Source organism: Neltuma alba, unplaced genomic scaffold (assembly GCF_004799145.2).
Source record: "Neltuma alba isolate B1F8T4 unplaced genomic scaffold, ASM479914v2 tig00001801_pilon, whole genome shotgun sequence".
NCBI lineage: Eukaryota > Viridiplantae > Streptophyta > Magnoliopsida > Fabales > Fabaceae > Neltuma > Neltuma alba.
Window position 1 is genome coordinate 29178 of NW_021632622.1, and position 23971 is coordinate 53148.

The following is a 23971-nucleotide window of genomic DNA, read 5'->3' on the forward strand; positions in this document are numbered from 1 at the left end:
TTATATTAAAATAAATTTTATTTACTAATTTTACCTCTCATTCCAATAAATTTCTAAATTATATTTTTATAATTACATGAATTTCATTCAGTTAAGATAAATATAAAAGACTTGACTAAAAATTTAACTAATTTTTTCAATAAATATATATACTTGACTAAATATGTTTATAAATTTTTGTAATAAAGGCGTGTTTAAAAATTTTGAATTATAAATTTAAATAATTTATAAAATCTTTTAAACTTATAAACTTTGGTAACAGAAATTAGCGACAGAATTTTTAATTACAAAGTGAAAACAGAGCATAGCATCTTTGTTCTCATAAACACAGTAAGCCTATATATACACGTGCACCTCTCTCTCTCTCTCTCTCTCTCTCTCTACACACACACATGTACATGCCTTGATATAGTTATTTAGATGTTATCAGAGGAATAAGTCCTGGTCGCAGAGCTCATCAGAGCATAATCTCACAAGAAATATTCAAAACTGGTAAATACAGGCTAACGTCAGGAAAATAGAACCCCAAAAAAAAAAAAATCACAAGCTCAGATCATTTTCTGGTTTCAAGATCCAGCAAGTATTTCGACTTATATGAGATTTAAATACGCGTACCAACCAAGGTCGAAGAATTATGCAAAACTCTCTTCTAAATTGTTATTAAAAAAAACTGCGCAATTGTAAAATAATGAAATAACAACATATAGCAAGTAAAACTCAAACATTTGATGCCATAGAAAGATAATAAAAAGTCAGAAGTAGATAGAACTGATGAATATAGATAAAACCAAAATGTACAAAAGGTTTTGTGGGTACATTTCCATCAAAATTGCCAAGACAAAGTAACTTTAGAATGTAAAAGTGAGAATTTATTCATGGCAAGGCTACTGAACACACGTATCACACAGAGACACGAGGCTCTCTACATAAAAGAATCCTTCACTCACATCACCCACAGGTAAAGTAACGTGGAACTTCTTCACTTCATTATTAGTAGTGAAACTGAGCAAACTACGTCCCCCACAACCAAATTTAAGGCAGAATATTTCATTCCTCCGAAAGCATATTGGATATAAGGAACGTAAGGTTCGTCCAATTCTCTATTTCTTAGTCCAACCCGAACTCTTCCCATGTGCATCATCACAACCCTCTTCCAATAACACCCATATATCGATAAAAGAAGCTTCTTGCGCAAAGGAAGGATGAAGCATAGCAACTTTGTCCTCGTTCACATAAGGACAATTCTACTGAGAGGAGTATCTGAGGTCGAAGAAGGTAATGATATCAATGTAAATACTTCCATTGCTATGTCAAATAAAACTATCACACGACGTTGATTTTCACCGTCGTCGTTGTCGTCACTATCATCAGATCCCAACCAAAATATATAGCTCCATTAGCAGTGACAGATTTACTAGATTACTAGATTCAAATATTACACTCCATATAGCCCCAAGTTCTACTTTTACACTACCACTCCGTCCACGAAGAGACTATATTTAACATCATAAACATGAATTCCCACTATCTTATAATCCTTAACCACAGGACTAAACCTAAATCCCTGTATAAAATGGTCATAGGTGACATCATCGTTTATTCTGGCCACTTGCCTTACCTTTCTAGTCGCTGGGTTCAACATCAAAAGCGAAGGAGGAGAATAATCATCGTTATGATCGAGTTTCAGAAGTAGCAAGCCGTTGCAGGAACCAATGATCTCATGAAAACGACTTGGTAAGCCGTCCGTCGTTGGTATTCTCTCAACTTCCACAGATTCCATTTTATAATAATGAAGCAAACATAAGGACGAATAATATCTAGGGTCGGATCCGAATGAATGGAAGATGAGAAGAGGATTTTTGTAGGCAAAGTTGTGGTAGTGCTCCTCAATGAAATATGGGGTTTTGCAGAGATTCTTTCAATCTTTACACACAGAAATCGAACAAGGAATTTAACTGGGAGCCTTTTGAAAATATTAATGATGATCTCCAGGGGCAGAACCGGATTATCACATCGAGCCGCCATCTGCTTGCGGGAGGGAATTACGAATTAGGGATCGGAGTGTAGGAGACCAACGAGCTGCAATTATTCGATTCAGATTCGTATCATTATCATTGTTTCAGTCTTTATTTTAAAGACTATAGGAGAGATTTATTTTCGCGAGTTAGATTTATTTTATTGTATTTCTCGTTTGCCCCAAAAAAAATCTTATTTTCCCATCAAGGGTACTTGCATCGAATTCTTTATATCCCTTATGTCAAGTTCTCCAGTTATATTATTATATCAAGTTCTCCGATGGCACATACCCATGTATCTTATTTTTAAAATAATAACATTTAATAATGAATATAATTGACTTGTGGTTTTTTTCCTTCTCCGATCTAGATAGTTTTCTTTATCTATAAAATATCGAACTGTTATCTGCAAAATTATTTCATATATTGCTAAATCTGAAAAAAAATGTTTTTAGGGAAGGAAGTTGTATTATATGCATTGGAAATTTAGCTTTTTAAATGAAATCTTCTTACACCTCTCATTGGCCATATTATGCCTTGCCATTAACTTTGAGAGGAAGAAATTAGTGTTTTATAAAGGGGGAAAAAAAACTGTAACTTTCGTCAAATACATATATAGCAGATAAAACTTAGATATGATACTTAAATATGATAGTGATAGGTATGAAGATGAAAAGATATAAAATATTTTACAAATAAAGAAACGCAAGTCTCACATTGGCCACATTGGTCAAGTCAATAGAAATAATGAAATTATTTTTTTCAGTTAAACAGGCCGAAAGCTTGTGCACTGACTTTGAGTCTGCTAACTCAAGGGCCGAGCCTAGCAAAATGATGCATTTAGAGACACAGGTCTAAACCGGCTTGCCTGTTTTTCTAGTGCTAGACCAGAGTTAGTGTGTACTAAAAACATTATTTCTTAAAAAAAATATTATTAAGTATTCGGATTAAAGTATTAAAAAGATTATTTTGCAGTCATACTTAGCAAAATTTTAGTGATAATGGAAAATTATTTTTCAATCATGAATAATTTATATAAACGATAACTATTAAAAATCTTTAGAAAGTTCTAAAGAAAAGGAAGCACCTAGGTATTATAGTATTTAGTGGATTTTTTTCAATTAACATTACCGACCTTCAAGTTTCTCCATAGCTGCTTCAAAGGCAAATCCGAAGTTTGCTAACTGTCGTAGGCCTGACTTCGGCATTTTCGCAATCCTTATCTCGGTTCTGATTGTTTATGCAACACTAACCTTAGCACTTGTACTTTGCCTCTTACCGTTTAGACAAGTTGACTTGGAAGTCATCACTGCTTCTGGTAGCATTTGGAATCGACTATATACTAGTAATGATCTTGTGTTCTTTCTTGTCTCTTACTTTTAGTATGAATTAATTAATCTTTTTTTTTTTACCAGCAAATGAATTAATTAATCTTTTCTTACCATCTAAGGGCTCTTTTATTATTTCCTGTCACTATCAAATAAAACCAAGGAGTCTTATGTAAGGACTTGATGAATACTTGAATTATTTAACATGTTGAGCATCATACTGTAACTATTTCTGGAAAATTGCCTTGACTTGCAGTTTTCTTGAGAATTTTATGAAAAATTTGCGTATGACTTCAAAGTTTCTTGAAGTGGCTTGATGTCACTTCTATTGTGACCTTCCAATTAACTGTTAACACTTGACTGAGAGATACTTCGCTTACAAACTGTTAATACGTTGCTAGTAAGCAAAGAAATTTAATATTCACATTGCCTTCTTTGCATTTTTGCATATATTGGTTTTCCAGCTCTTAGACCGTTGGCTGGTTCGTCCAAAAGCAGACCTTTTCCAGAGCTGAGTTGAAAAACACTTGACAATATACACGGTAGTGAGGGTCAATACCAAAGCTTAATGATGTTTTTTTTATTTATTGTTTTACTAATGCAACTAATGCATTTAAACTTGTTTTTGCTCCCTTTATTTTGAAGCTGAACAAACTAGCCATCTGTCATCTTGTTATTTCATTAGTCATGCCAAAATAGAGTTACTTAGCCAGTTTCTTGCAAACATATACAACAATCCTTGGAAGTAGGTACAAATACATATATTATTAATACTACCTCCGATCTTAATTATAAGACCTTGTTTGTAGATGCTTGGAATAATGGCTGGGTCTTGCCAGATAAGATGCTTCAAAGTTCAAATGGTACTATTCTTTGGAAACAAAAGCTGAACCTTTTTGTTATTACTGGACCGTATGGTTGATGAGACAAAAGAGTAAACCCATATGCACCAACTTAAAGGAGGGATTGTTCCACAGGATATGCCATTGTGTATGAAGAAATAAATAACGATAGTTTGATTGTATATGAATCACAGGGCAACTTCTCCTTTGCCAGTTAGCCACTGTTTCTATGATTTTCACTTATGGTTTGTTCCCTGCGAAAGGAGATTCCCAGTGATTTTCCTGCAACTTCTGTGTCCAAAATCGGTGTGTGCTTATCTTATTTAGGCCATTCAGATGTTATGCATGGTTCGTTTTCCTTTTTCTCATGTACTTGCAGCTGAATTTCTCTAGGAGTATTTTGTAGCTTTGGATATCTTCTTTTGAGTTCCATTTTCTTCATAATCTCAAAACAGAATAAATTTTTAGAAGAGATCAGATCTTAGTCATCTTGAACATTTCTAGATAGACATCTCCAATTAAGAACACCCCTTCTAGGATTTGAAAACGAGGATGTGTCAGTGCACAATTAATGTAAACCATAAAAATTACTTGATCTCAACAATTCCAAACTACAATGAAAACACCATGAAGAGCAGCTGAAATATGCACAAGAGCTATAACAGCCTTCGTCATTAGGTTTTAAGGAGATGTGATATGATGGTCCGACATAACCTCACAAGAGATTGTCAAAAATGGTAAATACAGGCAAAATACTTCAGAAAAATAGAACAACAAAAATAAAAGCTTAGACCAGTATCTGGTCTCAAAGAGACGAGATCAAGTATTTTGGCTTCGACATATATATACGTGCACCGACCAAGGTGGGATAATGGAAGCTGTGTTTCTAGCATTCAGAGCTGCACTTAATATCACCACACAACAAATCTGCATCACGATGCAGCATGCTGTACCTCTCTCTCCCTCTCTCTCTCTCTCTCTATCTCTCTACACACACTCACACGTATCTTAATATACTCATTTAGATGTTATCAGAGGAACAAGTCCTGCTCATATAGCTCATCGGAACATTTTTCCCGAGATTAGGAAGCTTCACGCTAAGTTTAACGTTGCAAGTATGAACAAATGTTAATAATTGTACCATCTTCATCATGAAAAAGAATAAATAAATGACGACATGATGCACATGCAAGTCTCCACTCCATCAAAGTAGCATTTTGCCTTTGAAATATGCTCTCTTGTAATTTTTTTTCCTAAAAAAGTGTGCAATGTTTACCGGAAAAAAAAAAAGACACAAAAACATAGCAAGTAAAACTCAACATCTGATGACATAGAAATATAAAAAATCAGAAGCAGATAGAACTTTCTCTATTCTAGATAACAGATACAACCAAAATGTATTAGCAAGACCAAGTAAATCTAGAATACAAAAGTGAGAATTTCATGACAAGGCTATCCAACATATGTGTCGTGCATAGGCACGAGGCTCTCTACATAAAAGAATCCTCCACTCACAACACCAACAGGCAAAGAAATTTGGAACTTCTTCAATTTGTTATCAGTACGTAGTGAGATTGAGCGAACTCACACATTCAAGGTTTTGGCAGAATATTTCATTCCTCCAAAAGCATATTGGATATAAGGAACGTAAAGTTGGTCTGAAACTATATTTCTTAATTCTTAGTCCAACCCCAACTCTTCCCATATGCAGCCCTTCCCACTTCCAACACCCATAAATCAATAAATGCAGATTCATGGGCAGGGTATTGATGAAGCATAGCAACTTTGTTCTCATACACATCAAGCACAATTAGATCAGTGATAAAAACAAATCATGGAAGATTTAGTATCATAACTTTTCTACTCCCTCCAGTCCTATATATGAGCTTCAAATAACTAAATCGCATTTAACAACCAAGGAGTTAAAATTAGTCAAAACAATAAATAGATTAAAGAAAATATTTTTTTTCCAAATATGCTCTTATTTATTATGAGAGTAATTGAGAGAGACAATACTCCCTTCGTTCCTTATTATGAGAGACATTTGATGCTTATGGCATATTCTTATATATAAGAGACACCTAGAAGTTGTCTCTATTTTTTTGTGTTGATGTCCTATTTTACCCATATTTATTGTCTTCAACTCACACTCTCTCTCATTCCCACTTCTCTTTTTTTGAATAATTTACCATTGTTCTCTCTCATGCTCTCTCTCCTTATTAATGAGGGCTTTTTTGGAAAAAAAATTATACCTTTTACACATTGATTGTTCTTAACTAATTTTAACAACGTAATTCGGTTATTCGTCTCTTATAATAAGGAACGGAGGGAGTAAAAGAATAAAAGATGAGAGAGAATATATAGGCTAGTATATGCCACAGAGAGAGTACATATAACAGAGAGAGAATGAATTATTAAAATAATTGGAGGGAAATCAAGCTAGCCACCTTTCTAATTAATGCTATTCATAGTCATTGGAAAAGATAAAACACTAAATAAAATCAACTAAGGGTAAAATTGGAAAAAAGTATTAGATGTTCAGACAAAGTTCAAAATGAAGCTTATAAATTGGACCAAACCCCTTTTCAAATGTGAAGCTTATATATAGGACCGGAGGGAGTATTATAGAAACAACCGAAATGTTCAATGCTATCTTTTGTACGGATTCATTTCCACCAAAAGTTCTCAAAGTAAATCAGCCACATAACAATCAGAGTTTCAGTGCAAGCTTAATCAATAATGGAAAAATAAAACAATAATGGCATCTAAAAATGTTAGGGAGCTTCTCCAATTCATTAGTGGTGAGTTGGAACAGAGTACAAAGGTATATATGCCATACTTCACTCTCACTTTCTCCAATTCATTAGTGGTGAGTTGGAACAGAGTACAAAGGTATATATGCCATACTTCACTCTCACTCTCCTTTCACCAATGAGTTCAATACTTTCAGTAAGGCTGCAAGAAACCTCATTCTACCAATTAATATTTGGAAAACAAATGACTTAAGTCAGTCTTGTTAACCTTTCCTTCCAGTATGTCTAAGTGGACAACAAAACCCAAAGAATTTATATAGCAGCAATTAGACACGCACACGCGCACGCACACTATAGATGTATTAGAACTAAACACACACACATTAGAACTAAACATCTGAAGATGTGGAAAGTCGAAAAGTTGGAAGCAGCTAGAACTCAATTTCTCCATTCTAGATAACAAATCTAAGGGGCATATGGTTCACTCTCTTCTGCTGTATATAATAGCAACTAAACTATATATTCATCCATGAGAAACACAAAGCAATAACTCATACAGTTCGCTCTGGGTAATAATTTTATTGCTTCATTAGATTAAAAAAATGAGAAAGAAAGAAGCTTTAATCCATCACGTCCACCTTTCCTTCCCTCTAAGTATATTGAGTAGCCAACAAAACCCAACTAATTCATACAGCAGCAACTAAACCATATGTCGTCCATGAAGATTGAACATATCATGATATATGAAAGGGTAAAATAAAGTTTGAAACAACTAGTACTGAATTTCTCCATTTCAGATCACAGATCAAAAGGGGCTTCAAGGATTATAGATGCAACCAAAGTGTAAAAAGGTTTTGTGCGTTAATTCCCACCAAAATTATTGTGACAAAAGAAATCTGGAATGTAGAAATGATCATATGTAAGAGCCCACCAAAAATACTGTGACAAAAGAAACCTGGAATGTAGAAATGATCATATGTGAGAGCAACGCTAGGGGACCTGCGTGTTCCAAACAGACACAAGGCTCTCATCATAATTGAAAATATCACACCAGTCACAGTCAATTGAACAGTTGAACGTCCTCCGTTCATTAGTAATGAGATTGAACATATGAAGAACGCATTTTGGGTTACCCTCCACCTCAGTCTCTTTAATGTGATAGCAGACTATTTCATTCCTCCAAACACATACGGGACGTATAACACCTGACATTGGTCCAACCCTATCTTTCTGAATACAACTCAAACCATTCCCAGATGCACTAGCAACGTCCTCCACCTCGCAAACACCGATGAAATGAGATCCAGGGCCCTCTTTAATCACATAGTGACCCTCAAGTTTGTTCCCGTACACACCAAATGAAACATCATGTTCAGTTGGTCTTGGTGTTGGTGTTAATGTAAACACTTCCCTTGCTATGTCGAACGAAATTATTATGGATGAGAAAGACCGGAATCCAGACCAAAAAATAGTTCCATCAGCATTCAAAGCACCACGTAAAACTTCTGTATGCCGTAAAGCCTCAGACTCCAGTTCCTTCCATGACCCTGTGCTTAATGAAAACACTTCCACCCGATCATGCTTGATGAATTGAAAGTATTGATTTTCCCTCTTTCTACGCAACTCTTGATTGTAGAATCTCACTATCTTGTAATCATTAACGATGCTACTGAATCCAAATCCTAGACAGCAAACGTACCTATGATCATTCAGTGTGCTAGGTACTTCTATAACTTCTCTAATCACCGGGTTCCACAGCCAAAGCGAACTAGAAGACCTGCCTCGATTATGAATGACTTCGACACAAAGTAAGCCATTGCAGGAACCAATGATTCTCCAACTGCGTCTGAAGGGAATGCTCAGAACTTCAACGGTATCCATGTTATAATTAAGCAAACATAAGGACGAGGACCAATGACGAACATTGTGTTCACGGAGGAGAAGGGGTTTTGGTGATCAGAATGGCGGAGGTGTTCAGCGATGAAAGATGGGGTTTTGAAGAGATTTTTCCATTCTTTACACAGAGATTGAAATCGAACAAGGGATTTGACAGGAAGCCTTTTGAGTATGTTGATGATAATCTCGAATGGCAGAAAGGGGTTGTCGCCTCCGCTCGCCATCTGCCTGCGAAAGGGAATTAGGATTTCGGAATTGGCACTCATAGGAAGAGGAGGAGTCGAGCAAGGGTCTGAATAGTACTGGGAAAACGGGCCGGCCCGGCCCTGCAGGGCCGGCCCGTGACGGGCTCGGGCTTAAACGGGCCGGCCCGTTTAAGCCCGAGTTTCAAAAATAAGTCATTTTTTCAAGCCCGGCCCGTGAGATGACGGGCTCGGGCTAGCCCGCGGGCTTTTGGTCTTTTTAATTAAAATAATTTTTTTTATTTTTTTTGTATATTTTATCAAAATAATAAAAATGAAACAATAAAAATTACTAATAAAAGGTATAAATATAAATAAAATTGAGTCACAAATATAAATATTATCATGTCTAAACATATATTACAGTATAATAAAGTCTATTGAATAAACAAACTAAATAGAGGACAAATATAAACAACTAAATAAGCATTAAGTTCAGTAGATAATTACAATGTGGATGATCTAGTTTGATTATAAATAATTAACAAAAAAGTTTAACTAACAAACATAGTATGCATAAAGAATAATCATTTATCATACCGACAAAAAAGAAAAGAGTCCATCATTCTTAGTTCTAAATTTGTTTCTACTATAAAAATGATATAGATCTTTATTTTAGTTTAAAAGATTTTTTGATCAATTATATTTCAAGTATAAAAAATATGGGAGAATGATAAATAAAGACTGTAAAAATTATAGATACAGTATTTTAATAGGTTTTGACAACTTATAAATAACAATATATTTTTATGAATATACTAGTTTTAAATTTTGCAATTTTCATGTTTTTTTGGTTATTTTTCCCACAACTATAGTGATTCTTTTTTTCTTTTTGTGAATGCTATCTATGTGAGCTACCAAGATAAGTAAAACTAAGAGTATGCTATGTTTAAAATGTTAGGGTTTTCTTTTTTAAGTTAAGAAAAAAAGACAAAAATTAAAAAAAAATAATTTGGCGGGCCTAAACGGGCCGGCCCGCGGCCCTACAAGGCCGGCCCGTTTATTTTTCGGCCCTACAGGGCTAGCCCTTTTAAGCCCGACTTCCCTTTCAAGACTCCAAAATACAAGCCCGGCCCTTGACTTAAACGGGCTTAAACGGGCCGGCCCGACGGGCTCGGCCCGTTTTCCCGGCTCTAGGTCTGAAGGACGTTTTACATTGATTTCAAGTTCATATGCTGTCTCACATTTAAATAAATGTTATTTTCTTTTTGTTTGGTTAGGCTGCATTGAAAAAGTAACCTGTAGATCTTTGACTAAAAAAAGAAGAAGAGAGAGAGAGGGGTAGCTTGTGGATAAGGTTATAAAAAATGAGTAATTTGTGGATCATTTCATCCTACTAATTTTTTTTTTTTTATTTGAATGACATTAGGGTAACAAAGAAACATTGCCCTACAGTATAAAACTATAAATAATAAATATTTTTATTTCACATAGTACTCGGACTCCAATTTCCCCAAGACAAATAACACTCATTCATTACCAATAGTAGTATATTAATTTCAAAATACTTGCATAAGCAATTTTCATAAAACCACTATTATTTTTAACTTTTTATATAATATTATATTAAAATATTAAAATTGAAATAACATGTCCATTTTGCAGTTGCTAACATTATTTCTCACAATTGTTCAGAATGATCAGACAAATGGAGGAGGGGAATTAAAGATCTTAGTTGTCAAAATCGAGCTTTTATGGGTGAAGCTTCTTCTGTCCAAATATAATTGTGTTACTAGAACTCTTCCTGAAGTCATAAAAAGGAAAAATTCATCAGCCATGCCCAACTATTATAGTGATCCTGGGTCTAGAATTTGGGACTTGGAACTTTGATCATGAACCATCTTCAACTTCCAGCAGTCTTTTATCAAGGAGGTTGTTTGGTTCTTGTATTTGTCCTCTGATTGCATTGTTCTTGTACTCTTTTGAATGAAAATTCACACAACTCCATTCAAAAAAAGAAAAAAAAGACATTATGATATGCTCATAGAGACACTAAACCCAAATTTTGAAACATCTGATAACTGAATTTCTAATTAAAGACAACTGTTATAAAGGGCATCAAGATTATAGGGGCAACCAAAATGTTAAAGCTTCAACAGATGTGGAAGGGCATCAATCAACACACATAAGGCTCTCTGTGTAATTGAAAAACATAATGATAAGTCACATCCACATAAAAGTGAATGCTCAGATCTAGCAGCAGCTAAAGGAAGGACTTTATGTAGTGAGATTTAACGGATATAGGAAGGCCTTCATGACAAAGCAAGAAGCATTAATCTGGGATGAGGTTAGCCCTTCCTTCCCTCTTAGCATATTAAGTGGCCAATAAAACCCACAAAAGATTACATATCATCAACTGAACTATATATTCATACATGAGAATTGAACATATGATGATACAGAAAGCTAAACTAAAGTTTGAAACAAACTAGTACTAAATTTCCCCATTCCAAATCACTGTTCAAAGGGGCCTCAAGGATCATGGATACATCCAAAATGCGGAAAGGTTTGGTGGATTAAAGACGAAAGAAACCTGAAATGCAGAAATAAGAATCATATTCAGGGCAAGGCTATTCAACCTCGGTGTTCCAAACAGACACAAGGCTACTTTCATAATTGAAACCCGCATGGCACTAATGGGCAGATGGAAATTTGCGGAACTCCTTCCATTTTTTAGTAGTGAGATTGAACAGATTAAGAAAGTACACTGGTACATCGTCCTGCTTCAATCTCACATTCAATGCCTAAGAAAACTATTTCATTCCTCCAAATACATACAGGATCTGAAGCATGTGGAAATGTGTCAAAGATATACTCTGACAACTCAAACGCCTCCCAAATTCAGTAGCAACCAGCTCCATCACCCTTATATCCATGGAATTGTCTCTATGGCTACGCCAAAATATAGCAAGTTTGTCAGTGTACACACCAAGATTAACTGGAAAATAGTCATCCACAGACAGCAATGGTGTTATTGTGAACACTTCGGTCACTATGCCAAAAGAAACTAGCACAGGAAAAGAATCCTTTTCTCCTAACCAAACAATTATTCCATCAACACTGGCAGTTCTAAATTTAACTGTTATATTCTATAAAGCTCCAAATTCTAGTTCCTTCCAGGAATCTGTGCTTAATGAATATATTTCGACTCCATCATGCCCTTGTTTGGCGAAATGATAGTCTCGACCTGTTTCTTTCTTCTTACGCAACTCTTGATTATAAAATTTCACTATCTTATAATCATTAAGAATGCTACTGAACCCAAATCCAAACATGCAAAACCAAGAATCAATTGTTGTTTGGGGTATTTCTCTGACCTCTCTAATCATTGGGTAAACAGGAAACCCGTTTCGATAAAGATAGATTTTGACACAAAGCAAGCCATTGCAGGAACCAGTAACACCCCAATTGGGGGGTGTGCTAAAAGATTCAACGGCTTCCATCTTATGATCAAGCAAACAGAAGTACGCACGTCTATCATAGCAATTGTATTCCTGGAGGAGAAGCAAAGGGTTTTTGCGATCAGAGTGGCGTAAGTGTTCAGCGATGAAAGATGGGGATTTGAAGAGATTTTTCCAATCTTTACAGACACATCGAAATCGAACGATGGATTTGACAGGAAGCCTTTTGAGAATGTTGACGATAATCTCGAATGGCAACAAGGGTTCGTCGCCTCCAATCGCCATCTTCTTGCTGGAGGGAAAGGGTTGATGATAATCTTGAATGACACTGGGTTCGAAGCCTTTTTTTCAAGATTGCGCTCTTGGGAAGACAGAGGAGTGGGGTGAAGGAGTGAAAGAGACGATTGCTTTGTGCAATCTCGCAATTCGTAAAGGCAACGGAAAAAAACTATAGTACTAGCATTTTTTTAAGTTTTGCGCATGAGAGGGAGAAATAAGCATTAAAAAGTTCTCTGATAATTGATATGAATTTAATTTTTTTTTTACTGGAGCATTGAATCTTCCGCAATTAATTTTGAATAAAATATCAATATTTAACAGAAAAAATTGCAACTTTCTCCATGTTTTCATGCTGCAGATAGAAATTATAATACACTTTTTTCAACAAAAAAAAATATAACGGACAAGTATGAGGACTGAGGAGTTTAAAAGAAATAATTAGGCTATTTGGACAGTTCCCTAAGATTAAAAAAAGTTTTATTTTTGTGTTGGAAATTTGTGAAAATTTTAAACGTTATTTAATTCAGGTGTGATGTACGTACTCCACTTATTTATAAGACAAAAAGATAATCTTTATTTCAGTTTTGTTTATAAGTTAAGTTATCTTTTATTTATTATTGTTTAGATTTTTTTGGGGTGAAATATTATTGTGAAGATTTATTATTGGCTTAAAAAGCAAATAAAGACTTATTATTGGTTAACATAATTCTATCATAAGGTTATCAAAAACCTAATACTGGACAGACTTTGAAGGATGGATAACAAATTAAACGAGTCTGCATTATATCCTTTGCATGTATGGTCCTTGTGAAACAATATTAGATTTGTAAGCAACATTTCATTTAAACAGATTTTAGAATATGAAACAAATTTAAATTTTTATCCAATTCCCAAAAATTTAAAGTTCTTGATGAGAATGAATGAAAAAAATGTAAACTAATGTAAATTATTCATAACAATTTCAATCCGTTAACAATTCTCTCAAAATATAAGGCCATGGCCTCCGAATACTACCCTGCGTAGGCTATTCCAGTTACAACCATTTCCATGTTTTCACATCTGGAGGAGGGAAAAACTTATTATATGATCATATTGACAGTAGCCCAAAGTTTGAGACGTCCGGTACTGAATTTCTATATTATATACAACAGATATAAGCCATTTTGCAAATCCACTTCCATGAAAGATACAAAGGACATCAATCCACATAAACAAATTGCAATACTTCAATTCATAAGGAGTGAGATTTAGCCGATATAGGGAGGCCTTCATGTTGATTGTTGCATAACAAGCCTATTGTGATGTGCTTCACCAGAAAACGAAGCAGCAACTCAAATAGTTCATTCTCTTGTGCAATGTATCTAACCAATCACTCCATTTGTTTTAGATAAAAAATCACAAAGCAAGAAGCTTTAATCTGTCATGTTAGCCTTTCATTTCTTCTTAGCATATGCAGTGGCCAATGAAACCCCCAAAAAAAAAAAATATTGCAGCAACTAAACTACATATTTATACATGATGTTTGAACGTATGATGATGTGGAACGCTTAAATAAAGTTTGGAACAACTAGTACTGAATTTCTCCATTCGAAATCAAAGGAGCTTCAACGATTATGGATACAACCAAAATGTGGAGAGGTTTGGTGGATTAGAGACAAAAGAAACCTGGAATGCAGAAATAAGGATCATATTTCCGACCAAGGCTATTCAACCTGGGTGTTCCAAACAGATACAAGGCTCCTTTCATAAGTGAAACCAGCACTGCAGTCATGGTTAGATGAAAAGTTGCGGAACTCCTTCCATTTCTTAGTAGTGAGATTGAACAGATTAAGAAAGTACCCTGGTATACCCTCCGACTCATCAGTCTCACTTTCAATGCCTAAGAAAACTACTTCATTCCCCCAAATACATACAGGATCTGGAGCATGTGAAAATGTGTCAATGCTATATTCTTCAGTACAACTCAAACTCCTCCCAGATTCACTAGCAACCTGCTCCATCACCATTATATCCGTAGAATTATATCCATAGCTACGAAAAAATATAGCAAATTTGCCCTGGTACGCACCAAGATTGGTTGGAAGACCGCCATCCACAGACAGTATTGGGGTTATTGTGAACACTTCAGTCACCATGTCGAAGGAAACTAGCACAGGAAAAGAATCCCTTTCTCCCACCCAAACCATCATTCCATCAGTACTAGCAGTTGTAAATGTAACTTCTATATTTTGTAAAGCTCCAAATCCTAGTTCCTTCCATGAATCTGTGCTTAGTGAATACATTTCAACTCCATCATGCCCTTGTTTGGCAACATCATAGTCTTGATCTATTTCCTTCTTCTTACGCAACTCTTGATTATAAAATTTCACTATCTTGTAATCATTAAGGATGCTACAGAACCCAAATCCAAACCTGCAAAAGCCCCAGTAATCATTTGTTGTTTGGGGTATTTCTCTGACCTCTCTAATCATTGGGTTCCATAGACAAAGCGAACGAGGAAACCCGTTTCGATAAAGATTGATTGTGACACAAAGCAAGCCATTGCAGGAACCAATAATGCTCCAATTATATCTAAAGCCATCGATCGAGGGTATGCTCAGAACTTCAATGGTTCCCATCTTATGATTAAGCAAACCTAAGGACGTATGCCCACGATAGCAATTGTATTCATGGAGGAGAAGCAAAGGGTTGTCGTGATCAGAGTGGCGTAAATGTTCAGTGATGAAAGATGGGGTTTTGAAGAGATTTTTCCAATCTTTACACACACATCGAAATCGAACAATGGATTTGACAGGAAGCCTTTTGAGAATGTTGATGATAATCTCAAATGGCAGAAAGGGTTCATTGCCTCCACTCGCCATCTACTTGCTGGAGGGCTCTTGGGAAGAGGAGTGGAGTGAGGGAGTGAAAGAGATAATTGCTCTTTGGAATCTTGCAAAGGCAATAGAGAAAAATTTTTTGCATTAAAAAAAAAAAAAAAAACAGAGAAGAGTGTCCCTAATAAATATTTCAAAGTAAAGCATGTCCACTGCAGCAAGACACAGGAAAGCAACATCAAAAACCAAACTTCCATGTTTGACATCAACTGATAAAGAAAGCAGAGAACATGTTTGACATGAAACCAAACACGGGGCCACTGGAACAAAAATAAAGCATAACTTATTAGATATCATATTATGAAAGAAAATCACTTGTTGATGTGTGTATCATATGGAACAGAACTAATGAAACGAAGATCAAGTCAAAGCAATAAATATTTATCAAGCATGTGATTAAGAAATATTGTTTCCTAAGCTGAGTCTTGAATAGAAATATTCTAAATTGCCCTAAAGGATTTTCTGATATGCTGGGGGAGCTTTTGAAAAGGAACAAAAGCCACTCTGTGCTGGTCTCTGTTCTTCATTGATGGAATCTTCTAAGTCTAAACCCTCCTTCATTTGTGACTGAACCAAGCAGATCAAGGATTTGCATCTTAAAAGTCGTGGATAAAATAAGTGATCACAAGAATACAGGGCCAAGGACATGAACAAATTAAATTTTACGATTAATAACGGAATAAGTTTGACATTTCTTAGGACTCAAAAAGCAGTACGAGAGTAATGAACAGAGAACATGCTTCAAAGAGTTCAAAGACTACAGGTAACCTCAAAGGTTATTATCCCCCTTACACATGCAGGCAAATAATATATCAAGGTCTAGATATTATATTACAATAATTAATCATTTGCATAACCATAAACTATTTGAAAATCTACACTCTCCCTGTTTAAATTCAAAAGCTAGTTCTTAAACATACCACAATGCTTGCTTTTTTTCCACTTGGAGTTGAGAATACAAGGAATGACGGAATCATTAAAGCAAGATTGTGCTGGGATTATAAAATACGTCGAGGACGAAAACAGAAAAGGGATGATGGTGAGTTGGGTTAGATATGTTGGGAGAATGCGCTGTCATAAGCATTGCTTGTAGCCAGTGAAAGACAGGACACCCAGAGATTGAGGTTTATCCAAAGTACTCAGCATCCGAGTGGCGGGGAACAATGAGAGTTACAGCAAGCAACAAAAACAAATCGTATAAACAAAAACCCACTAAATGATGCAGATCAGGTTTTAGCTCAAAAACCCACTAAATGAATCAGACAAGGAGAGAGAGTAGAGGCTGAGGACTCACCGATTGAGGACTAAGGAGGGAGGAAAGAGAGATTGGAGATGGGAAGCACCGAGAGGAGAAGACGGCGAGCACCGAACACTGAGACCGGAGGGTGAGGGGACGACGAGCACTCAAGCCCCCAAGGGACCAGGGAGCAAGCGGATAAGAAAAACGAAGGACGCGGCTTCTCTTTTCTCTTACGGTTTTACCGTTCGCGGCCATCCCATGCCGCCAAAACTGCGCCGTTTTGGAGGAAAACAGGGGAGGATTTTTTTTTTTAATAATTCTAACATTTTAAAATATTTTTTCAGTATTATTTAATATCCAAAATTAATTTTTAAAACATTTAATACTCTAAAATATATTTTTTAGTGGCACCTAGTATCTAACACCTAACACCCTGCATTTTCTAATAACACTTAATATCTTAAAATAATTTTGGTTCCCTTAACATTCTAAAATATTTTTTTAGTAACGCTTATTATCTAGAATTCAGTACATTAAAGTATCTTAAACTAAATTTTAGGGTATTCAATACCTTAAAATATTGCACTAAAAATTACTCTAAGATGCTAAATACTCCACCAACCTAAATATAAGACCTTTTTATAGTGTAATACTACCTCCGGTCCTTATTATAAGACTCCGTTTGACTTTTTGTTTGGTCTTAATTATAAGACCCCAATCCATTTTATATCTCATATTTATACATTTTTTTCCAAGATAATCCTTCTAATAATGATAGTTCTAGCCAATATACTTAATTAGCAAGGATATTTTAGGAATGACAACACTTATTTATTACAAATAACTAACTTAACTTACTTCCTTAATCTCCTCAAATAAGTCAACCGGGTCTTATAATTAGGACCGGAGGTAGTAGTATTTTTTTCAGTCCTAAATATAAAACATTTTTTGTAATATAATTTACACTACAAAAGGGATTTTATATTTAGAACTGAAAGAATATTATTAAAAAATATTTTAAGGTGTTGGATGAACTAAAAATTAGTTTGAAACATTGAGTACCACTTAAAAAAATACTTCTATGTGATAGATACTAAATGATAGGCATTAATAAAAAACTTTTAGGATATTGGGTATTATTAGAAAATACTTCAGGGTGCTAAATGTTTGATAACGAAAAATAGCTTACACTAAGTGCACTAAAAATTAATTTAAAATACTGAATGACACTGAAAAATTATTTTAGGATGCTAATTTTTTAAAAACAAATTCATCGTCTCTCATTTTCCCCAAAACAGCGTAGTTTCGAAGTTAAGAATGGCAACGGCAGGGAAAAAAGGATAAAAGCCGCGTCCAAAAACAAATCACCGGTTTTTTTAAACACTTAATTAAAAATAGATTGGGCCTTGTTTTTTTCAATCAGTTTTTAATTTTTAAAAATAAAAGTAATAAAAAAATCTCTTTAGTAATTTGTTGTTTTTATGAGAAACTTTTTTTATGAAATTTAGTAATTTTTTTAGTTAATTATTTTTAAAAATAAAAAACATAAATGTGTTTTTAAAAACTAAAAAACCAAAACAATTTTTAGTTTTTTTTTAATTTTCTGTTTTAGCAAAATTGGAAACCCTTTCTTCTCCGTTCCATAGCTTTCACTTCATTTGAGGACTTGAGTTTTTATTGAAGATTTATTCTGCGATCTCAATATATTTATTTTTAAACATAATTTTTTTAGAATAATTATCCAAACATATTTTTTTATTTTTTAAAACTTGTTTTAAAAAATAATTTTATAAATTTTTTGAGAAAAAACAAATAGACCAATAAATAGATTTTTTTTTAAAAAAACTGTTGAAAATATATAAACAAACTAGCCTTATGTTTTTTTCAAGTATTGCGAACTGATATGCATTGGAAATTTATTTTTTCAGTGGAGTTTTCCCCGGCTAATTTTGAATAAAATATGGGATTTAACAGAAAAAATTTTAACTTCCTCCATATTTGCATGCTGCAGATAAAAATTATGATAGACATGCATGAAGAGGTTAAAAGTAATTCATCAAAAAAAATAAAACATGTATATTAAAATGAACTATGAAAAGACATAATTAGGCTATTTAGACAATCCTCTAGGATTCCCCCAGCCCCAAAAAAGTCCTATTTTTATGTGTCGGGAAATTGTAGAAATTTTAAAGCATTATTTGATTAATGTGTGATGTAAGTTCTATTTATAAGACAGAAAAATAATGTTTATTTTGGCCTTATTTGTAAATTACATTGTTAAATTTTTATAAGATTTCATTTATTATTGAACAGACATTATACTAATTGTAATAATATATGTTAAATAAGAGTAAAATTGAAAAGTAATTAAATTTTAAATTTTAAATAGAGTTAATCAGAATCAAAACATTTATTAATTTTGGTTTATCATGTTGACATTAATTTATAGCAGACACGATCAAACCTAATACTAGTCATCACTCATTAAAATTTGAAGGATGGACAACAAACTAAACGACTGGGTATGGAAATTTTTCTAAGCCCCACTAGATTAATACTACTTTTGATTCTTAATATAAAAACTAGTTGACTAATTTAAATAAATTAAGAAAGCTTATTAAGTTACTTATTTACAACAATTAAGTGTTGTCTTCCCTAGACAACCCTTACTAATCATATGTATTAATTAAAACTACTATTTGATTGAACATTTAACATGTACAATTACTACAAAGACTAATTTGGAAAAAATGGATAAATATGATAGACAAATTGAATTGAAGTTTTATATTTAGGACCAAAATAAAAGTCAAACAAGGTCTTATATTAAAGACCGGAGGTAGCACACTTCTTCTAAAAGGAACCGGATCGAAGAAACCAATTTAAAGTTTTATCCAATTCTAAAAAATTAAAAATTCTCGATGAGAATGAATAGAAAAAGTAAATTAAACTTAATTGACCCACTTCATGCGTCATCCTCTGCAGTCGCTTGATGGAATATAAGGCCAGTCACAATTTTAATGTGAATTAATCATAACTTACATTAGTCATAATAAAAATTTTAATGTGTTGATGTCTCTCCCAAAATATAAGGCCAGTCACAACCATTTTCATGTTTAATTTTCACATTTAGGGGAGGAAAACTTATGATACGCTCATTCAGACAGTAAATAATCCAAAATTTGAAACAACTGCTACTGAATTTTTATACTATAGGCGACCGATGTAAAGGGCATCAAGATTATAGGAGCAACCAAAATGTTTAAAGCCATTTTACAAATTCACTTCAACAACAAATATAAAGGACATCAATCCACAGGCATAAGGCTCTCTTGTGTAATTGAAAAATATAATGATAAATCAGATCCATATAAACAAATTCCAGTACTTCAATTATAGGAAGGCCTTCATGTTACATAACAAGCCTATTGTGATGTGATTCCCCAGAAAACAAAGCAGCAACTCAAATAGTTCATTCTCTTGTGCTATGTATCACACCTATCACTCCATTTGTTTTGGATAAAAAATCACAAAGCAAGAAGCTTTAATCGGTCATGGTAACCTTTCATTTCCTCTTAGCATACTAAGTGGCCAATAAAGCCCAGAAAATATTATATAGCGGCAACTAGACTATATATTTATACATGAAAATTGATCATACGATGATATAGAAAGCTAAAATAAAGTTTGGAACAACTAGAACTGAATTTCTACATTCCAGATCACCAATTTAAAGGAGAATAAAGGATTATAGGTACAACCAAAATTATAACAGGCTATATGGATTAATTTCCACCAAAACTACTGAGACAAGTAACCTGGAATACAGAAATGATCCTACTTCAGAGCAAGACTAAACAACATCGATGTTGCCAACAGACACAAAACTCTTCTCATAATTGAAAATATCACAACAGACATAGGTCTATGAAAAGTTGTGGAACTCCTTCCATTCTTTTGCAGTGAGATTGACCAGATAAAGAAATGAAATGAAATGATGGACAAAATCTAACTGGAAGACAAAATCTAAAGAAAGAAGCAACTAAATTATGCATTCATCTATGAAAACTGAACACCTGTTGGTATAGACAGTAAAAAAAAAAAAAAATTTTGGGCCATCAGTAATATAAATAAATCCCGGAAGATCTAGCATTGAATTTTTCTATTCAAGATGACTGACCTAAATGGCATCAAGGTTTATACAAACAACCAAAATGTCCAATGCTATCTTTTGTGGATTCATTCTCACCAACCGTTCTCAAAGTAAATCAGCCACATAAAAATGAGTTTTTCAGAGCAAGGCTATTCAACCGGGTGCAGTAAACAGCAAGAGGCTCTGTGGGTAGCTTCTCCGGTGAGTTGGAACAGAGTAGAAAGGTTTTTATAGCATACTTCATTCTCACCCTCACTTTCACCAATAAGTTCAATACTTCCATTAAGGCCGCAAGAAGCCTCATTCCTCAAATTTATATTTGGAAAACAAATTGCTCAAGTCAGTCCTGTTAACCTTTCCTTGAGTGGACAACAAAACCCAAATAATTTATATAGCAGCAATTAGATATATCTATTAAAACTAAACATCTGATGATGTGGAAAGTTGAAAAGTTGGACGCAGTTAGAACTCAATTTCTCTATTCTAGATAACAAATCTAAGGGGCATATAGTTCACAAAGCAATAAACTATATAGTTCAGTCTCCTGTGCTGTGCATAATAGCAACTAAACTACATATTCATGCATAAGAAACACAAAGCAATAACTCATATAGTTCACTCTCTTGTGCTGGGTATTAATTATATTGCTCCATCAGATTAAAAGAAAAATGAGAGAGCAAGAAGCTTTACTATGTCATGATAACCTTTGCTTCCCTATAAGTATATCAAGTGGCCAACAAAACCCAACAAATTCATATAGCAGCAACTAAACTACATGTTATCCACGAAAATTGAACATAAGATGATATATAAAAGGCTAAAATAAAGTTTGAAAACAGTAGTACTGAACTTCTCCATTCGATATCACAGATCAAAGGGACTTCAAGGATTATAGATACAACCAAGAGGTTATAAGGTTTTGTGGATTAAATTTCACCAAAAATTACAGTGACAAAGGAAATCTGGAACGTAGAAACAATCGTATTTCAGAGTAAGGCTATTCAACCTGGATGTTCCAAACAGACACAAGGCTCTCCTCATAAGTGAAAATATCACACCAGTCACAGTCACATGAATAGTTGAACTTCCTCCCTTCGCCAGTAATGAGATTGAACAGATAAAGAATACACCTTGGATCATCCTCCACCTCAGCCTCAATTTTCTTGTTACGGCAGACTATTTCATTCCTCCAAATACATGCGGGACGTAAAAAATCTGACACTGGACCAATTGTATATTTCTGAGTATAACTCAAAGTCTTCCCAGATTCAATAGCAACCTCCTCCATCACCCTTACACGGATGAAATGAGATCCAGACTCCTCCTCAATCATATAGTGAACCTCAAGTTTGTTATCGTACACACCAAGCCCAAACATAGTACCATACTCAGTTGGTATTTGTGTTAATGTAAAGACTTCCGTGGCTATGTCGAACGAAACTAGTAGAGGTGAAAGCCCTAATCCCAACCAAGAAATGGTTCCATCAGCATTGACAGCTTGAGGAATAAATCCTATATGCTCTATAGCCCCAAATTCAAATTCTAGTTCCTTCCATGAACCTGTGCTTAATGAATACACCTCCACTCGATCATACCCAATGGTATGGTGGCGCTGATCTTCCTTCTTTTTACGCGACTCATTATTATAAAATCTCACTATCTTGTAATCGTTAACAGTGCTACTGAACCCAAATCCATATGTGCAAATGTCCCAAAAATCATTCGAAGTTAGGGGTATTTCTCTGACCTTTTTAATCACTGGGTGCCACAACCAAAGACTAGGAGACCTGCCTCTATCATGATCGACTTTGACACAAAGCAAACCATTGCAAGAACCAATGATTCTCCAACTACGTCTGAAGGAATCGATCGATGGTATGCTAACAACTTTAACGGTTTCAATCTTATGATTAAGCAAGCATAAGGACGGACGCCTCCGTTGGTAATCGTATCCATAGAGGAGAAGCAAAGGGTCATCGTGAGCAGAGTGGCGGGCATGTTCAGCGATGAAAGATGGGGTTTTGAAGAGATGTTTCCATTCTTTGCACACAGATTGAAATCGAACAATGGATTTGACAGGAAGCCTTTTGAGAATGTTGATGATAATCTCTAATGGCAGAAAGGGTTTATCGCCTCCACTTGCCATCTGCTTGCTGGAGGGAATTAAGGATTCGGAATGGGTAGGGAGAGGAGAGTGGAGTAAAGGAGGGAAGGAAATAATCTGATTTTGTAATCTCAGAAGTTGGAAAGGCAACATAGCACAATTAAATTAGTTAAAAGGTCACAGTCTCACTCTCACCGACAGCGGAGATAAAGCCAAAAGGCCAACAAAAAGAAAATAAATAAAATGTTGAAAGACTTAAATTTAATATATTTATGTTTACTTACTGAACATTATTGATGACAAATGAGCAGCGTAACTATTATCATTTTCTATATTAAAACTTGTTATTATATGCTCATAAATTGTTATCAGACTTTTGGATGATTAAATTCTATCTCCAACGCCTTATAGTGATTTCTCCTTTTTGTTGTTTTATTTCTTGTTTCTTTTCACCACTATCAATTTTAATTTCTTATAAACTAATAGGATTAAGGTGTATCAAGCGCTTTGAAGTATTTTTTCATATGCATTCAACACCTTAAAATATTTTGTGATACATTCAGTATCCTGAAATATTTTTTAAAGTGCATCCAATATCGTAAAGTATTTTAGATATTCTTTTGAGATACTGAATATACTTAAAAAAATATTTTAAAGTATTAAATGTACCATAACCCAAATTAATATATCATCCCAACCAACTTTATATGTTAGGCTTAAAAAATTAAAAAATCAAAAACATTAACTACTCTTTAAAGTGGTAAAAGATAAAAGTCTTTAAAATGAAAAAAGCATAAATTATCAAAATTTTATTATATTTGATAAAACTCCTCACGTAAAAA

At 34.2% G+C, this 23971-nt stretch overlaps 4 protein-coding genes across 5 annotated transcripts; all 4 read right to left on the bottom strand.

Annotated features, from left to right (window-relative positions):
- Positions 1-4220: 4220 nt before the first annotated feature.
- Positions 4221-8839, bottom strand: LOC114711855 (F-box/kelch-repeat protein At3g06240-like). Of its 2 annotated transcripts, none has more exons than XM_028896285.1 (2): positions 7938-8839; positions 4221-4630 (listed from the first exon to the last, which is right to left on the bottom strand). In XM_028896285.1, the coding sequence occupies exons 1-2, from the start codon at positions 8817-8819 to the stop codon at positions 4505-4507; spliced, it is 1008 nt and encodes a 335-aa protein (XP_028752118.1). In that variant the 5' UTR covers positions 8820-8839; the 3' UTR covers positions 4221-4504. The 2 variants fall into 2 exon arrangements, with proteins under 2 accessions (XP_028752118.1, XP_028752127.1); XM_028896294.1 differs by lacking the exon at positions 4221-4630 and adding an exon at positions 7574-7834 and having other exon boundaries at positions 7894-8839.
- A 2842-nt stretch (positions 8840-11681) lies between these two features.
- Positions 11682-12814, bottom strand: LOC114711945 (F-box protein At3g07870-like). Its single transcript, XM_028896384.1, has 2 exons — positions 12394-12814; positions 11682-11968 (listed from the first exon to the last, which is right to left on the bottom strand). The coding sequence occupies exons 1-2, from the start codon at positions 12760-12762 to the stop codon at positions 11963-11965; spliced, it is 375 nt and encodes a 124-aa protein (XP_028752217.1). The 5' UTR covers positions 12763-12814; the 3' UTR covers positions 11682-11962.
- Positions 12815-14459: 1645 nt separating this feature from the next.
- On the bottom strand, positions 14460-15227 carry LOC114711908 (uncharacterized). Its single transcript, XM_028896339.1, has one exon. It carries the CDS (start codon positions 15225-15227, stop codon positions 14460-14462), a length of 768 nt encoding a protein of 255 aa, XP_028752172.1.
- Positions 15228-22022: 6795 nt separating this feature from the next.
- On the bottom strand, positions 22023-23171 carry LOC114711917 (F-box/kelch-repeat protein At3g23880-like). Its single transcript, XM_028896351.1, has one exon. It carries the CDS (start codon positions 23169-23171, stop codon positions 22023-22025), a length of 1149 nt encoding a protein of 382 aa, XP_028752184.1.
- Between the last annotated feature and the right edge of the window lie 800 nt (positions 23172-23971).